Source organism: Scyliorhinus canicula, chromosome 2 (assembly GCF_902713615.1).
Source record: "Scyliorhinus canicula chromosome 2, sScyCan1.1, whole genome shotgun sequence".
In the NCBI taxonomy this organism is placed as follows: Eukaryota; Metazoa; Chordata; class Chondrichthyes; order Carcharhiniformes; family Scyliorhinidae; genus Scyliorhinus; species Scyliorhinus canicula.
In genome coordinates this window covers 137,846,083-137,859,811 of record NC_052147.1, presented here as the reverse complement: position 1 = coordinate 137,859,811, position 13,729 = coordinate 137,846,083, and the positions used below count along the sequence as shown (strand labels likewise).

Genomic DNA, 13,729 nt, shown 5'->3' with positions numbered 1-13,729 from the left:
GGCTCGGGGGCTTCACGTCCCTCCACTAAAAGAATCCTGCGCCAGGCTACTAGGGATGCAAAGGCCAGAATACCGGCCTCTCTCAACTCCTGCACTCCCGGCTCCGATGCTACCCCTAAAATAGCGAGCCCCCAGCCCGGTTCCACCCTGGAGCAAACCACCTTAGACAAGGTCCCCGCCACCCCCTTCCAGAAACCCTCCAACGCCGGACATGCCCAGAACATGTGGGTGTGATTCGCTGGGCTCCCCGAACACCTGCCACACCTGTCCTCTCCCCCAAAGAACCGGCTCAGCCTGGTCCCAGTCATATGCGCCCTATGCAGCACCTTTAGTTGCATTAGACTAAGCCGTGCGCAAGAGGAGGTGGAATTCACCCTCCCCAGGGCGTCCGCCCACGTCCCCTCCTCAATCTCCTCCCCCAACTCCTCCTCCCACTTCGCTTTCAGCTCTTCCACCGAGGCCTCCTGCCCCTCCTGCATCACCTGATAAATTGCAGAGATCCTACCCTCACCGACCCACGACCTCGAGAGCACCCTATCCTGAACCCCCCTTGGCGGCAATAGCGGAAACTCCGCCACCTGCCGCCTAACAAATGCCCTAATCTGCATATACCTGAAGGGATTCCCTGGGGGGAGACCCCACTTCCCCTCCAACTCCTCTAAGGTCGCAAACTTCCCGTCGAGGAAGAGGTCCCCCATCCGCCTGATATCTCCCCTGTGCCAACTCAGAAACCCTCCATCTCTCCTCCCTGGTAGAAACCGGTGGTTCCCCCATATCGGGGACCAAACTGAGGCCTTCACTTCCCCCCTATGCTGCCTCCACTGCCCCCAGCTTTTGACGGTAGCTACCACTACTGGACTCGAAGAGTACCTTGCCAGGGGGAGCGGCAACGGGGCCATCACCAGCGCCTCTAAACTCGTACCCACACAAGACGCCGCCTCCATCCTCTTCAATGCGGCTCCCTCCCCCTCCATCACCCACCTACGAATCATTGCCACGTTCGCAGCCCAGTAATACCCACACAGGTTGGGCAGCGCCAATCCACCCATTTCCCTGCCTCGCTCCAAGAATACCCTCCTCACCCTCGGGGTCTTCTGTGCCCACACAAACCCCGTAATACTCCTGTTAACCCTCCTAAAGAAAGCCTTCAGGATCATAATGGGTAAACACTGGAAGAGGAACAGAAACCTCGGGAGCGCCGTCATCTTAACCGACTGGACCCTGCCCGCTAGGGAGTGAGGCAACACATCCCACCTCCTGAACTGCTCCTCCATCTGCTCCACCAGCCTCGTGAAGGTTAACCTATGCAGGGCCCCCCAGCTCCTGGATATCTGGACTCCCAGGTATCTGAAGCTCCTCTCTGCCTTTTTCAGCGGGAGCTCCCCTATCTCTTTCTCCTGGTCCCCCATATGCACCACAAACAGCTCGCTCTTCCCCACATTGAGCTTATAGCCAGAGAAGTCTCCAAACTCCCCCAGAATCCTCATCACCTCTGGTATTCCCCGCCCCCGCCGGATCTGCAATGTACAGCAGTAAATCGTCCGCATACAGCGACAGTCGGTGCTTCCCCCCCCCCGCACAATCCCCCTCTAGTTCCTCGATTCCCTCAGCGCCATGGCCAGGGGTTCAACCGCCAACACGAACAGCACACGTGCCTCGTCCCCCAGTACAACCGAAAGTCCTCCGACCTCCTCCCATTCATCACCATGCTCGCCACCGGAGCATTATACAACAGCCTCACCCACCTAATAAATCCCTCACCAAACCCAAACCTCATCAATCCCTCCCACAGGTAGCTCCACTCCGCCCTGTCAAAAACTTTCTCTGCATCCATCGATGCCACTATCTCTGCCTCCCCGTCCACGGCCAGCATCATTATGACGTTGAGAAGCCGCCGCACATTAACATTCAGCTGCCTCCCCTTCACAAAACCCGTTTGGTCCTCGTGAATGACCTGCCGGACCAGATCCTCCACACTCCTGGCCAGATCCTCCAAACTCCTGGTCCTGTCTGTGCGGAGTCTGCATGTCCTCCCCGTGTGTGCGTGGGTTTCCTCCGGGTGCTCCGGTTTCCTCCCACAGTCCAAAGATGTGTGGGTTAGGTGGATTGGCCATGCTAAATTGCCCGTAGTGTCCTAAAAAGTAAGGTTAAAGGGGGGGTTGTTGGGTTACGGGTATAGGGTGGATACTTGGGTTTGAGGAGGGTGATCATTGCTCGGCACAACATCGAGGGCCGAAGGGCCTGTTCTGTGCTGTACTGTTCTATGTTCTATGTTCTATGTTCTATATCCTGGCCAGCAGCTTCGCGTCCACATTGAGGAGTGAGATCGGCTTGTAAGACCCACATTGGAGGGGGTCCTTATCCCGCTTCAAAATCAATGAAATTAATGCTCTGGACATCATCGGGGGCAAGGCCCCACCCCCCCCTCCCTTGCCTCATTCAGGGTCCTCACTAACAGCGGGCCCAACAGGTCTGCCCCCCCCAGCTCCTGCTGCTCCTGCCCCAGTGCCTTCCCTGACTGCATACTCCCCATCGCATTGATCAGTTCCTTCAACTCGACTGGCACCCCCAGACCCTCCGCCCGCTCCTCCCCTACTCTCGGGAACTCCAGCTTGTCCAAAAAGCGGTCCATCCCACCCTCCTCCCCAGGGAGCACTGACCGGTACAACTCCTAATAGAAGGTCCTGAACACCCCATTAATGTCCCTTGCACTCCGCACCAGACTCCCTCCTCCGTCCCTAACTCCCCCTATCTCCCTCGCCGCCTCCCGCTTCCGGAGATGGTGCGCCAGCATCCGACTTGCCTTCTCCCCATACTCATATACCGCCCCTTGCGCCCTCCTCCACTGTGCCTCCGCTTTCTGGGTGATCAATATGTCAAACTCCGCTTGGAGACTACAATGCTTCCTCAAAAGCCCTTCTTCCGGGACCTCCGCGTAACTCCTGTCCACCCTTTCCATTTCTTCCACCAATCTCTCCCTCTCCTTTTTCTCCCCCCTCTCCCTGTGTGCCCTAATAGAAATCAGCTCCCCCCTAACCACTGCCTTCAATGCCTCCCAGACCACTCCCACCTGCACCTCCCCATTGTCATTAGTTTCCAAATACCCCTCTATACACTTCTGGACCCGCCCACATACCTCCTCGTCCGACAGCAGCCCCACCTCTAACCTCCACAGCGAGCGTTGGTCCTTCCCCTCCCCCAGATCCAGGTCCACCCAATGCGGTGCGTGGTCTGATATGACTATCACCGAATACTCCGCCCCTACCACCCTCGGAATGAACGCCCCGCTGAAGACAAAAAAGTCAATCCGGGAGTAAGCCTTATGGACATGGGAGAAGAACGAGAACTCCCTACTCCCGGCCGCATAAACCTCCAAGGGTCCACCCCTCCCATCTGCTCCATGACCCCCCTCAGCACTGTGGCCACCGCCGGCCTCTTACCGGTCCTGGACCTAGAACGATCCAGTGCTGGGTCCAGCACTGTATTAAAATCTCCTCCCAATATCAAGCCCCCCGTCTCAAGATCTGGAATCCGGCCCAGCATACGCCGCATGAAACCGGCATCGTCCCACTTTGGGGCGTACACATTAACCAGCACCACCCGTTCCCCTTGGAGTCTACCGCTCACCATTACGTATCTGCCACGGCTATCCGCCACCACGCTCGCACCACAAACGACACTCTTTCCCACCAAAATCACCACACCCCGGTTCCTCGCATCTAACCCAGAACACTTGTCCAACCCACCCTCTTCTCAGCCTAACCTGATCCGCCACCCTAAGGTGCGTTTCCTGGAGCATAGCCATATCCGCCCCTAGTCCCTTGAAGTGCGCAATCACGCGGGCCCGCTTGACCGGCCCATTCAGCCCCCTTACATTCCATGTGTCCAGCCGAATCGGGGGGCTGTTCCCCCTCCCTCTACGCCAGTCAGCCATAACGCTACCTAGGCCCACAACGTGCCCGCAGTACCCACACGGCCTGTTCCCCACGGTGGCAGATCCCCATCCGAACATGCGGCTTAGCTCCGCACCACCGCAACCGGAAGTCACTCTTTCTATTACTAAGAACAGTACAGCACAGTACAGGCTCTTAAGCCCATGATGTTGTGCCAACCATTCATCCTAATCTAAGATCAACCTAACCTACACTCCTTCAATTTACTGTTATCCATGTGCTTATCTAAGAGTTGCTTAAATAAAGAATTTAGTAAGGTTGGTCAGGTATAACCTTCATTTTTGAAATTTGTGTTGGCTAATTTGATTAGAATTTTGGATTCTAAATAAATAGATACAGGCAGAACAAACTCACCTTCAGGTTAAAGGTGGCATCATTGCAGGAATGGAGGTGACCAAAAAAAGTTTGAGCGCAGAGTCCCTGCAGAATAAAAAATAAAATATTGTATGAAGTGTTTACTCAACTTTTCAATTATTAATCTGTGGGTGGGTTAGGAATGATTGAAGTTTAAAAAAATCTCTAATTCCACTTAAAATGTGCAGCAGTACAGATGACAGAAAGAGCTTTGCTTACGATTACCTTGTTAGATTTCAGCATCTTTTAATTCACACCTATATAGGGTTCCATCTTTCAGAGGCTGTGATGCTAGCTGTACACATTATTGTAATTTGTTGTCTTACCTGCAATCATTTCCAAAAAATAAATCTGAACTGCAGCAATAGATGCTAAACCTCTTTGGAGAGGCATTAATGAAAGTACCTGCATCAAACTTAATTGAGTTCAATGTCTGACAATAAATTTTTTTTAAATTATGAATAGTGAGCTTGAAAAGTACTCAGTATGTTCTGGAGAGAAAACAGAATTCTCCAAAGGCCTGCAGAGCATTAAAATATCACCTTATCATTTGGCAAAGGCCGATTTTAACCCTGATGGTTGCACTTGCCTGAGAGTCCTATATAGAATTTCACAGGCTTTTCAGCACCGAAACAGGCCATTTGACCAAAAGATCCATGCTGAGGTTTATGATCCACATGAGCTCCAACTTACTTAACTCTCTCCATTCTTCCTAATTTCAACATCTGCTTAAAGAAAAAGGCCAGAACAGTTCAGCATTAGAGAAGGAAATTCAAACCTAAGATTGCCCATTTTCGTTTGAGTACAGGGCCCTCCAAATCTAAATACTGGAGGAAGTAGGATGAATAGGGAGAGTGGCGTCAGACACTGCACTCAAATTCATATACAGTATCATTTTTTATTGCTGTTCATTCTCTCCCTGATCACACACTCACTCATTCAGTGCCTGTAAAAGAAACATACACTGTACCAGAGCAGAGTAAAATACAGTTATTTTTCATGTACTCAAAGAGATGTCTTCCTGCCTGTCAGCTGGGGTAGATCGCTCCCAATGCTTCTCCATTCTGTCCAACTGCATTGACAGCTGTGACTGCACTTCTTTACACAAAGGGCAGGATTTACTGTCACACTCGCCCCCCCCCCCCCCCCCCCCCCCCCCCCCCCACCGTCCACCCCCTGCGCCCCCACACCCCCGCGGCATGATTTCCAGAGGTGCAGGTGGCTCACCATCAGCCACCGGCGGGATGTCCTGGACTTTGGCGGGACTGCAAGATCCCACTGGTGCCAAGGGTCGGAAAATCCCGTTGAGGAGGTCATGAAAAGTGCAATAAAAACGCATGGTTTTCCTTACTATTCTTGCAGAGCGAGCTGAATTACTGCAAGATGGAGGTCTCAAGAAGTAGTAGAAGACCCCAGCAATGCAGGAGCTGATAGCAGTGGGGGAGGCAATCATTGATGTTAGCACCTGAGGTATACCAGGAAGATGTTGAAAAAGCACAGCTATTTCCATTGATGTATAGAGGCCGAAGGAATTTGATAGAATTATTTTAAATTATTGATGCACAATCAATGGACACGAAACATAGATGAAGTCCGAATGAAAGGCTTTAATTAGCAAGAAGTGAACCCGGCAGCAGACGTACAGGAGAATGGCTGGCTGCCGGGGGACATGGGTTCTTATACCCCGCCTCGTAGGCGGAGCTACCTTCCTCTTAGCCAATTGGGCTAAGAGGTACACGATACCTGAGCCAATGGGCAGCGAGTCCTCTGCACCAATGGCAGCTCACACTCCCAGGTACCGTAATACCCCTAGTCATATTACCACAATTATGAAGGGATTTTCTTTGAATGATGGCAATATTTAAGCAAGGGAAGACAGTCAGTTAAGATTCACCAAGGTGTTCTCCACAGAGAAAAGAAGGCTAAAAGAAAATATACTCAGGTGCTCAAAGTTTTGAGAGAGTTGGACAGAGTATTTTGCAACAAAATGTTCAAATGGCCAGGAAATCAGTAACTAGACAAAACAGATGGAGCATAATTGGCAAAAGACCCAGAGGGGATATGAAGAGAACTTGTTTTACTCAGTGAGTTGATATGATCTGGAAAGCACCACCTGCGAGGCTGGAGGAATAAGTTTCAATAGTAGCTTTCAAAGAAACTAGATAAATAGTCAGAAGTTTGCAGGGTTGTGAGAAAAGAACATGGGAACGGGACAAACCAGATTGCTCATTCAGGAGTAAAAACAGAAAATGCTGGATAAACTCAGCAGGTCTGGCAGCATCTGTGGAGAGAAAGAGAGTTAACGTCTCAGATCTAAATGATCCTTTTACAGAATTCAGGACTCAGGCCCCTGGGTGACAGAAATGAAGCAAGGGCGTGCCAGTAAAATAGCGGGGAACTGTCTTGAAATGGCTTCCTGATCCACTGGCTAAGCGGGCAGCAAGGCACATTGGTTGCTTGTTGCACAGAGCTGGGCAACTGATTTGCATACTTAAGGCCCCAGTTTGAACCATTCTATGCGTCCGGTAGCATTTCATCAGCAGCGAGGTGATCCTCTGGGAGAGACTGCCAGCTCACAGCTTCATGGAAGCGGCCTCCCTGTGGCAGCCCAGAGACTTCATGGCCCAAAGAATTGGCCATGGGTCAGGAATGCTTCCCCCAACAGCCCCAATGGGCCACCTGGAGGGCTTTCTCCTCTATCCTCTGGGACCTTCCACCATCAGCCCCAGAAGTGTAAATTGTATATGCCAGTTCAAGGGCACTTCCATTTTAAGGCACTCCCTAAGCTCTCCTGCCTGTCTCAGCAGTACCCACCTCTCCCAGTAGCATTGTGAAACTTCAGAGCTGCCAGCCCTCTGATTAGGCTGGCAGCATCAGGAGTCCACTCACCATTAATAGGAAAATCACCTGTGGTAAAATTACCCATCAAACTGCTGGCAAGTGTGGCCTCGGGATCCAATTGTTGTGCTCCCAATGTTAATTGTACAACAGCGCAGGATGACGGGGTGATCACAGGAAGGCCGTGGGGTCACGGTGAACTCTGGAACTGGGGGATCCAAGCACCCCACTTTCCACCCACCGTGGCCCGTGATAGCGTAGAATGACTTCGGTTGTATGGGTGCCCCCACCCAACCACCCCGGATTCCACCCTACCAAACCCCCACCCCCCAATCGAGTGCAATACATCAAATTCAATGTGGTCCGAGCCTATCAGGATGCTCAAGCAGCGGGGTTCACCATGATCACCAGGATTCCCCAGGTCCAGGGGTGGTCGACGGGATGCATATCGTCCTACGAGCACTGGCCCATGAGCGGCCGGTCTTCACAAACCGAAAGGGATTGCACTTGATGAATGTGCAACTGGTGTGTGACCATGAGTGCATATCATACACATCTGCGCCCGATACCAGGCCAATGTGCATGATGCCTTCATCCTGGCACACCCAACGGTACCTGACTTATTCAAGGTACACCCCGTCTGAGGTGTTGGCTCCTGACTGACAGGGGTTATCCGCTCCGGTCGTGGCTGGTGATGCCTATCCGGAGGTCACAGGCCAACACGGAGACCTGCTACAACGATGCCCATGCCGTGACCAGGGGATTGATTGAGCGTTTCTTCAGCAGCCTAAAGATGTGTTTCAGGTGCCTGGACCGCTCTGGAGGGTCCCTCCAGTATGGTGCTGAGAGGGCAGCCCACATCTTGGTAGGCTGCTGCCTCCTCCACAACATCGTGCAGCAGCCCATCGCTCATACCCATCTGACAGAGCACCAAGACTGATGGCAACGTTGTGAACAGATGTTTGCTGTGAAACATTTTTCTACAGGGAAACCTAGCCCCTAATGCTATACTGTGTGCTGCACCCTGGCCTTCTGGGCCCTAACGCTTCATCTCAGTGGATCCCCAGATGGTAAATCTGGTATGGAGGCGCCCTGTGACATGTGTCCCTTTTGGTAGTCGTCCTCTGGAGAGACTGGGCCTGGATGGGTGTCCCAGGTGTGCCACCCTGTACTGCCCGCTGCCCCCACGACGGGTTGGAGAATAGCGGGAGGGCCTTCCCGACATTTTTCCCGACCTCCCGCTATTCCCCCCCCCCCCCCCCCCCCCCCACGGCCGCCCCACGATATGAATCGCTGCTCGCCATTTTTTTACGGCGAGCAGCGATTCTCCCCTATCCGATGGGCCGATTTCCCAGGCCTTTACGGCCGTTTTCACAAACTCCAACACACCTGCTCTCACAGTTCGTGAAAACGGCCGCAAAGTGCCGTTCTTGAGAACCATGGCACCGATTGGCACGGCCGCACCACAGCCGTGCCAAAGGCAGCATGGGCCCGCGATCGGTGGGCACCGATCGCGGGCAGCGGGTCCGAACCCCGCGCACTCTTTGTTCCTCCGCCGCCCCGCTGGATCAGTCCGCGGGGTGGCTGAGGGGCATAACGGCCCGCGCATGCACGGGTTTCACGCATATGCATGATGATGTCATCCGCGCATGCGCGGGTTGGAGCCATCCAATCCGCGCATGCACGGCTGACGTCATCGTGCGCGTCAGCCGCCGTTACGCTTGGCGCGCGGGCTTAGCGAAGTTCGCTAAGCCTGCGATGCCGCGGTTCACGGGGCCCGCGCTGCTAGCCCCGACCGGGGAGCAGAATCGGGTCCCATGAGGGGGCGCGGAGGCTGCCGTGATACACGGCCAGTTTCACGGCAGCCTTCACGACTCTCCGCATTTGCGGAGAATCGCGCCCTAAGTCTCTCAAACGGAGAATCCAGCCCATTATGTCTAATTCTGTGAATAAATCCATACTGAGAAAAGATTTGCCTTGGTGCCATCCTTCAACCAGCTATCAGCATCCAAAGACTAGTAAAATCCAGCCCTCAAAGACCTGGCACAGGCACAATGGGTGAAATGGCCTCTCTCTGTGCTATCTGATTAAATAATGATATGAAATGAAAATGAAATGAAAATCGCTTATTGTCACAAGTAGGCTTCAAATGAAGTTACTGTGAAAAGCCCCTAGTCGCAACATTCCGGCGCCTGTTCGGGGAGGCTGGTACGGGAATTGAATCGTACTGCTGGCCTGCCTTGGTCTGCTTTATAAGCCAGCGATTTAGCCCTCTATAGACATGAAGAGAGTTATTGAGCAGAGAAATTGATTTCTGTGTGTGAAAATGGCAGGAAGCAGGCATGCACCTGGACCACCTTGCCATCAAACTGGTGTATTGCAGACACCAATCAGCAATCTGGGGCGAAATTCTCCGACCCCACGCAGGGTCGGAGAATCGGCCGGCAGCGGCGTTAATCCCGCTCCCGCAGGGTTTTTAATTCTCTGACCGGCCAAAAACCGGCGCTGTGCAAATCCCGCCGGCAGCCTCTGAAAACAGCTGGCGCCGGCGGGATTTCATTATATTTTTGTTTCCACAAATCTCTGGCCCGGATGGGCCGAAGTCCCGCCGACGTGGCCACGGGTCACGTCGGCGAAAATCACAGTAGCTTTAAAACGGCGTCAACCATTGATGATGGTTGACGCCGTTCAGTGTCGGAGGGGGGGGGTTGCGGCATCGGGGGGGGGGGGTTGCGGCATCGGGGGGGGTTGCGGCATCGGGGGGGGTTGCGGCATCGGGGGGGGGTTGCGGCATCGGGGGGGGTTGCGGCATCGGGGGGGTTGCGGCATCGGGGGGGGGTTGCGGCATCGGGGGGGGGTTGCGGCATCGGGGGGAGGTTGCGGCATCGGGGGGGTTGCGGCATCGGGGGGGTTGCGGCATCGGGGGGCGTTGCGGCATCGGGGGGGGTTGCGGCATCGGGGGGGGGGTTGCGGCATGGGGGGGGTTTGGGGGCAGCGGCGTGCAGAGATGGGGGGCGACGGATGCCCGGGGCCAACGCACCGTCGCCCCCCCCCTCTGTACGCCGCTGCCCCCTACCCCAACCAACCCCCCTCACCACCCCTACCTCCCTCCAACGCCCCTACCCCCCTCACCACCCCTACCCCCCTCCCCACCACCCCTACCCCCCTCCCCACCACCCCTACCCCCCTCCAACACCGCCCCCCCATCTCTCGCAACGCCGCAACCCCCCCTCAACGCCGCAACCCCCCCCACAACGCCGGTACCCACATCCCGTCCCCCTCCCTCTGAAGGCCGGTACCCACACCCCCCCCCTCCCTCTGAAGGCCGGTACCCACACCCCCCCTCTCTCCTCCTCCCCCCCCCTTCCTCCTCCCCCCCTTCCTTCCTCCTCCCCCCCTTCCTTCCTCCTCCCCCCTTCCTTCCTCCCCCCCCTCCTTCCTCCTCCCCCCTTCCTTCCTCCTCCCCCCTTCCTTCCTCCGTTAGTGGGGGGGTGCGGCGTTAGTGGGGGGGGTGCGGCGTTGGAGAGGGGTAGGGGTGGTGAAGGGGGTAGGGGTGGTGAGGGGAGGGGGTTGGGGTAGGGGCAGCTGCGTGCAGAGGGGGGGCGACGGTGCGTTGGCCCCGGGCATCCGTCGCCCCCTCCTCTGCACGCCGCTGCCCCTACCCCAACCCCCCTCACCGCCCCTACCCCCTTCACCACCCCTACCCCCTCCAATGCCGCCCCCCCTCCAACGCCGCCCCCCCTCTCTCAACTCAACGCCGCAAACCCCCCAACGCCGGGTCTGTCTCTCTCCTCCTCCCCCCCCCCAAATGCCGGTCTGTCTCTCTCCTCCTCCCCCCCCCCCAAATGCCGGGTCTGTCTCTCTCCCCCTCCCCCCCCCCCCAAATGCCGGGTCTGTCTCTCTCCTCCCCCCCCCCCAAAATGCCGGTCTGTCTCTCTCTCCTCCTCCCCCCCCCCCCCCCCCAAATGCCGGGTCTGTCTCTCTCCTCCCCCCCCCCCCCCAAATGCCGGGTCTGTCTCTCTCCTCCCCCCCCCCCAAAATGCCGGTCTGTCTCTCTCCTCCTCCCCCCCCCCCCCCAAACGCCGGGTCAGTCTCTCTCCTCCTCCCCCCCCCCCCAAACGCTGGGTCTCACCACTTCCGCAGCTGGTGAAACTGAAGCGTATCGCGTCAGTCCGCTGCTGGCCCCTCCGGGAACGGAGAATAGCCGCCTAAAAGAAGGCCCCCACGCCGGAGTCATCTACACCAATTTTGCTCGCCGGAAATCGGCGTTACGACGGTCTGCAGAGAATTTCGCCCATGATCGGCAGCAGTACCAGTGTGAATCCAGGACAAACTCCCCTGCTCCTTCTGGCTCCGCTTTAAAGTTAACTAAAAAAGTGAATCACGTCTTTTCATCAGGACGTCCAGCAGCCCGTTTAAGCACTGCTGATTGCTTCACAGCTAACCCAGTAAATGCCTGCCAGATTCAGCAGTAGAGTCTTCATAGAAATAATAGCCAAATTCTCAGGCCAATGCAATTCACTGTCCCTGCTGGCAGCGTATACCGCCTCCGGGTTTCCCAGCAGCGGGGGGTAACTTAATGGGAAATTCCGTTGATAAGCAGCGATGGTAGTGGATCCTGCCACCAGCAAACACGCGCTGCTGAGAAACACGGGGGAGACCTTGGGCTGGGGGACCGGAGAATCCAGCCCAATAGGTCCCACAATTAGCATCCTTGAGGACTAATGTACATGCCAAAACACTCAGAAGTTGCTGACTTCCAATTTGACAGCTAATGTATTTTAGGAGAGAGATCGGACAGGGGACTTTGCCACCCAAAATTCATCTCTGGAGCACAAGCCAGTTTTCCCTTGTGCTGACTTCCATTAGAGCAACAAAAGTTTCAAGGTTCAATCAAGGCTTTTTAAACGATAGAGAAATTTGACAAAATTAATAAGGAAAGACTGTGTCCTCAGGTTGGGGAGTGTGATGAATGCAGGATTTTAGATATATTGAATTATAAACATTTGGCAATTTAAGGGTTAAAAGCCTGAGTTAGTGTGTGTTTGACTGCAATGTCATTTTTGTAAAATAGTCTTGTTTTGCATGACCAGAAAGCTTTTAGGAGCCAGAGGTGAAGATCATCCTTGTAAAAACCTGGGCTAATGAACTGCTGTGTGACTCGGGGGTGTCCCTGGGGAATTCATGTGTTTCCAACCTGGAGAGTGAATTTGTTATCAGCTTGGGGAGAGGATGACATTGCTGGGTGGAACTAAGGTGTTCAGACTTTTGTGAGAAAGCTTTTGAATTGAGTTCTGATCTGGCTAACACTGAGTCCACAAGGAAGGCAGTTTTCTCTCAAAGTCGGATAGTTAAAAAAGATGAATAGGTATTTAAAGCAGTGCAGACCTATCTGAGGACAAGGGCCAAGCTGAAATAAACCAGTTGAAACAGCCTTTTGGCTGCAGGGGTTCTAACAGGAGACAAATCTGTTCTGGAAAACAAGTATTATGCTGTGCCATTGGGATGTAGGATGGATTAAGAGCATTATGTTTTTCCTTTCTTGTTGTTTAATTGGGAATGGAGATAGTAATTAAGTATTTACTGTATTTAGTAGTATTGTTTAAGGGGTGATTGTAAGCTATTTTTGGGTATGAGGTTAATGATTTTAACACTGTATTAATAATAATGTTTTGTTTTGAAATACAAAAACCCAATTTCTTCGTGCAATAGCTCCTGGAGTGTAGTATCCTTTCTGTATAGCCTTTAAAAATTAAATAAAATTTTAGGGTTTCGGTCCAGTATCATCGCCACAGTCTGGGTCTGGTCGGGATCGTAATAAAATTGGGGGCTCTGCCGAGGTCTTAAGTATAATTCCCTGCTTGGCTTGTGATGATTGAATTTAAAGACAGAGAGTGTGTGTGGAACGGTTGCGTTTTTCAGATTTTGAAATGTAAATTGAGAGTGTCTGGACATGGCCCTTTCAGTTGCAAAAACTTTCCTGGGTGTGGAAGAGATTACTCGGGATGTTTTGCAAAAGAAGACTAAAACAAAACTTTTGGGTTGGGCGGAAAAGCTGCAGGAGTGAGGAAGGTAGGGGTAATACAAGCCATTGCTCAACATTTAAATTTGCCGAAGACACAGCCTGAATCTTTGGAATTAGTTAAAATTCAATTCCAAATGAACAACTAGAAATGCAAAAGGTGCAAAAGGAAGGATATGGTGGCCTTGGAGAGGGTCTAGAGGAGGTTCACAAGAACAATCCCTGGAATAAAGGACTTGTCATATGCAGAGTGGTTGAGGACTACGGGTCTGTACTCAATGGAGTTTAGAAGGATGAGGGGGGATCTCATTGAAACTTACAGAATACTGAGAGGCCTAGATAGAGTGAACGTGGACAGGATGTTTCCACTAGTAGGAGAAACTATAATCTGAGGGCATTGCCTCAGACTGAAGGGACGATCCTTTAAAACTGAGATGAGGAGGAATTTCTTCAGCCAGAGGGTGGTGAATCTGTAGAACTCTTTGCTCCAGGAAGCTGTGGAGGCCAAGTCACCACGTGTCTTTAAGACAGAGATAAATAGGATCTTGATTAAGAAGGAGAT

The 13,729-nt window shown here is 53.4% G+C and overlaps 1 protein-coding gene across 1 annotated transcript in view; it reads right to left on the bottom strand.

Annotated features, from left to right (window-relative positions):
• The window catches only part of LOC119962275 (sperm-associated antigen 16 protein-like), a 1,248,392-nt gene that overhangs the window by 328,337 nt on the left and 906,326 nt on the right, over nt 1-13,729 (bottom strand). Inside the window, exon 11 of the mRNA XM_038790262.1 lies at nt 4,308-4,373. Coding sequence (XP_038646190.1) covers nt 4,308-4,373 — 66 coding nt within the window. The remainder of the gene's footprint in view (nt 1-4,307; nt 4,374-13,729) is intronic.